This window comes from Corvus brachyrhynchos, unplaced genomic scaffold (assembly GCF_000691975.1).
Source record: "Corvus brachyrhynchos isolate BGI_N302 unplaced genomic scaffold, ASM69197v1 scaffold115, whole genome shotgun sequence".
NCBI classification, from domain to species: Eukaryota; Metazoa; Chordata; class Aves; order Passeriformes; family Corvidae; genus Corvus; species Corvus brachyrhynchos.
In genome coordinates this window covers 15,657,601-15,659,560 of record NW_008239553.1, presented here as the reverse complement: position 1 = coordinate 15,659,560, position 1,960 = coordinate 15,657,601, and the positions used below count along the sequence as shown (strand labels likewise).

The following is a 1,960-nucleotide window of genomic DNA, read 5'->3' as shown; positions in this document are numbered from 1 at the left end:
GTTGAGGTGATGCACCGGGGGGATCGGCCGGGGGGCGTGGGGGTCCCCGTACATGGACGCCGGCACCCCTACTCCGTCCATCCCGCCGTAGTGGGGCAGCTCATCGTACTGTCAAAAAACGGGCCGGAAGAGAAGAAAGAAAAAGAAAAAGAAGAAGAGAGGGGGGAATAAAAAAACAAACAAACAACAACAAAAGTCAGAAGAGAGTAAAGCACCCGGACAGACACAAACAGAGCAAAACAAAACAAGAACAGCCACAACAGAGAGAGAAATGCTCAAAATGAAATCAGCTGGGACCGGGAGCAGGGGCTGGAGGGGTTGAGGGAGGAGTGGGGGTGCAAGGAGAGGTAAAAGGGGAAAGTGTGTATGCCTGTCTGCGTGTGTGGGGGAAGATGGTCCTCTTCAGCACGGGCAGGAGAAACCCTAACAAGGAAACGGGGATGAAAAGGAAGGAAACGGAGGAGAGAAACTAGAGTTACTCTGCATTAGAAAAGAATAAAAAAAATAAACAAGCAGAATCAAAAGCAACTAGATAAATAAGTCAACACTAGAAAGGAGAGAGGAAAGGTAGGGTGCATCCGGAGGAGGGGGGGAGATAAAGGGGGAAATAATCTGAAAGTTACCAGAAACATTATTTAGTAGCAATTCCCCTTGTCCTTGTCAAAGCCAGAGACCAAAAAAAAAAAAAAAACCCCAAAAAAAAAAAAAACAAAAAAAAACCCCAAACAAACAAAAAAAGAAGCAGCTATATGTGTATACATATATATACATTCGTATATACACACACACACATATGTATTTCTTAGTCTTTGCTGGGCAGCAGCGGGCCAGCGGCAGGAGCGGCGGCGGCAGTAGCAGCAGCAGCAGCAGCAAGCTTTCCCCTGTGAAACCCGTGCTACTGAGCAGGCAGAGAGCAGGGAAATCGCACTGCTGGGGAAAAAGCTAGAGAGGAAAAAGCGTGGAACAATTGCAGGGAGACACACACAGAGACACTCATGCACACACACAAAAAGCCAGTGAATAATTTTTGCTGCTATTTTTTAATAGTGGCCGCCATCATCAGCAGCAACAGAGGAGAGCAAATCGGACAGGCCCCTCTTAAGAGAGGATTTATATATAGGTAAGTGTTGGAGATTTAAACCTACCCTTTGCGCCATCAGTCTGCGCTCCAATAAACTCCTGGATGTGTCGTATATTTAATATCCCAGTCCAGCAAAGAAAGTGATTTAGAGTGAAGAAGATTCCTTTTTTTTTTTTTGCAACCCACTTATAGACTTCTCCTATCCTCCAATATGGGTAAATAATAATAATAACAACAACAATAGCAACAACAATATATAAAAAACAGTCAAGAACCACGATGAGTTTCTGTGTTTTCTTCTTTTTTTCTGTCTCTTTCTCTTTCCTTTTTCTCTCTCTCTTTTTCCTTTTTTCTTTCTCTATGCAAAAAAAAAAAAAAAAAAAAAAAAAAAAAAAAAAAATGGTCAAGCCCCCAAACTGAAGGTTACGATCGGCCCGTCAGCAACCCACATGTAACCAAACTGTCGTGTCTCATGGCTTTTTGCCACTCCAGCTGTCAATCAAAGCCAGGGAATGTCAAGGTAGTGAATGAATGATGGTTGATGATGATGAAGAAGAGAGGAGGAATCTTTTTAACCCCGGTTTCTTCTTCCAGTAACTCCGTGCTCGGGTTTTGCCTTTTAGGATCGCTTATAGGGTTGTTGGTTTTGGTTTTGGTTTTTTTTTTTTTAAAGTACTGTGAAGGGGGGTGGGGAAAGATGCGAAGAAAAATTGAATAGTTTGCAAAGCCCGGACTTCCCCCTCTCTCCTTTTTTTTTTTTTTTTTTTCCTCCCGGCAGGTATTTTGTCTCCCTCTCTCCCTCGCTCCCTGGGATGAGTGAGTGTCAGTAAGTGTTGGCAGGTTGGCTGCCGGCGGGCCTATAGAAAAAGGTCAGGTTTT

The 1,960-nt window shown here is 43.9% G+C and overlaps 1 protein-coding gene across 1 annotated transcript in view; it reads right to left on the bottom strand.

Moving 5' to 3' along the window:
* Nucleotides 1–1,954, bottom strand: part of MEIS2 (Meis homeobox 2) — a 173,808-nt gene extending 171,854 nt beyond the window's left edge. The window contains exons 1-2 of the mRNA XM_017741632.1: nt 1,146–1,954; nt 4–108 (exon numbers count right to left, since the gene is read on the bottom strand). Coding sequence (XP_017597121.1) covers nt 4–108; nt 1,146–1,157 — 117 coding nt within the window. The 5' untranslated portion in view covers nt 1,158–1,954. The remainder of the gene's footprint in view (nt 1–3; nt 109–1,145) is intronic.
* Between the last annotated feature and the right edge of the window lie 6 nt (nt 1,955–1,960).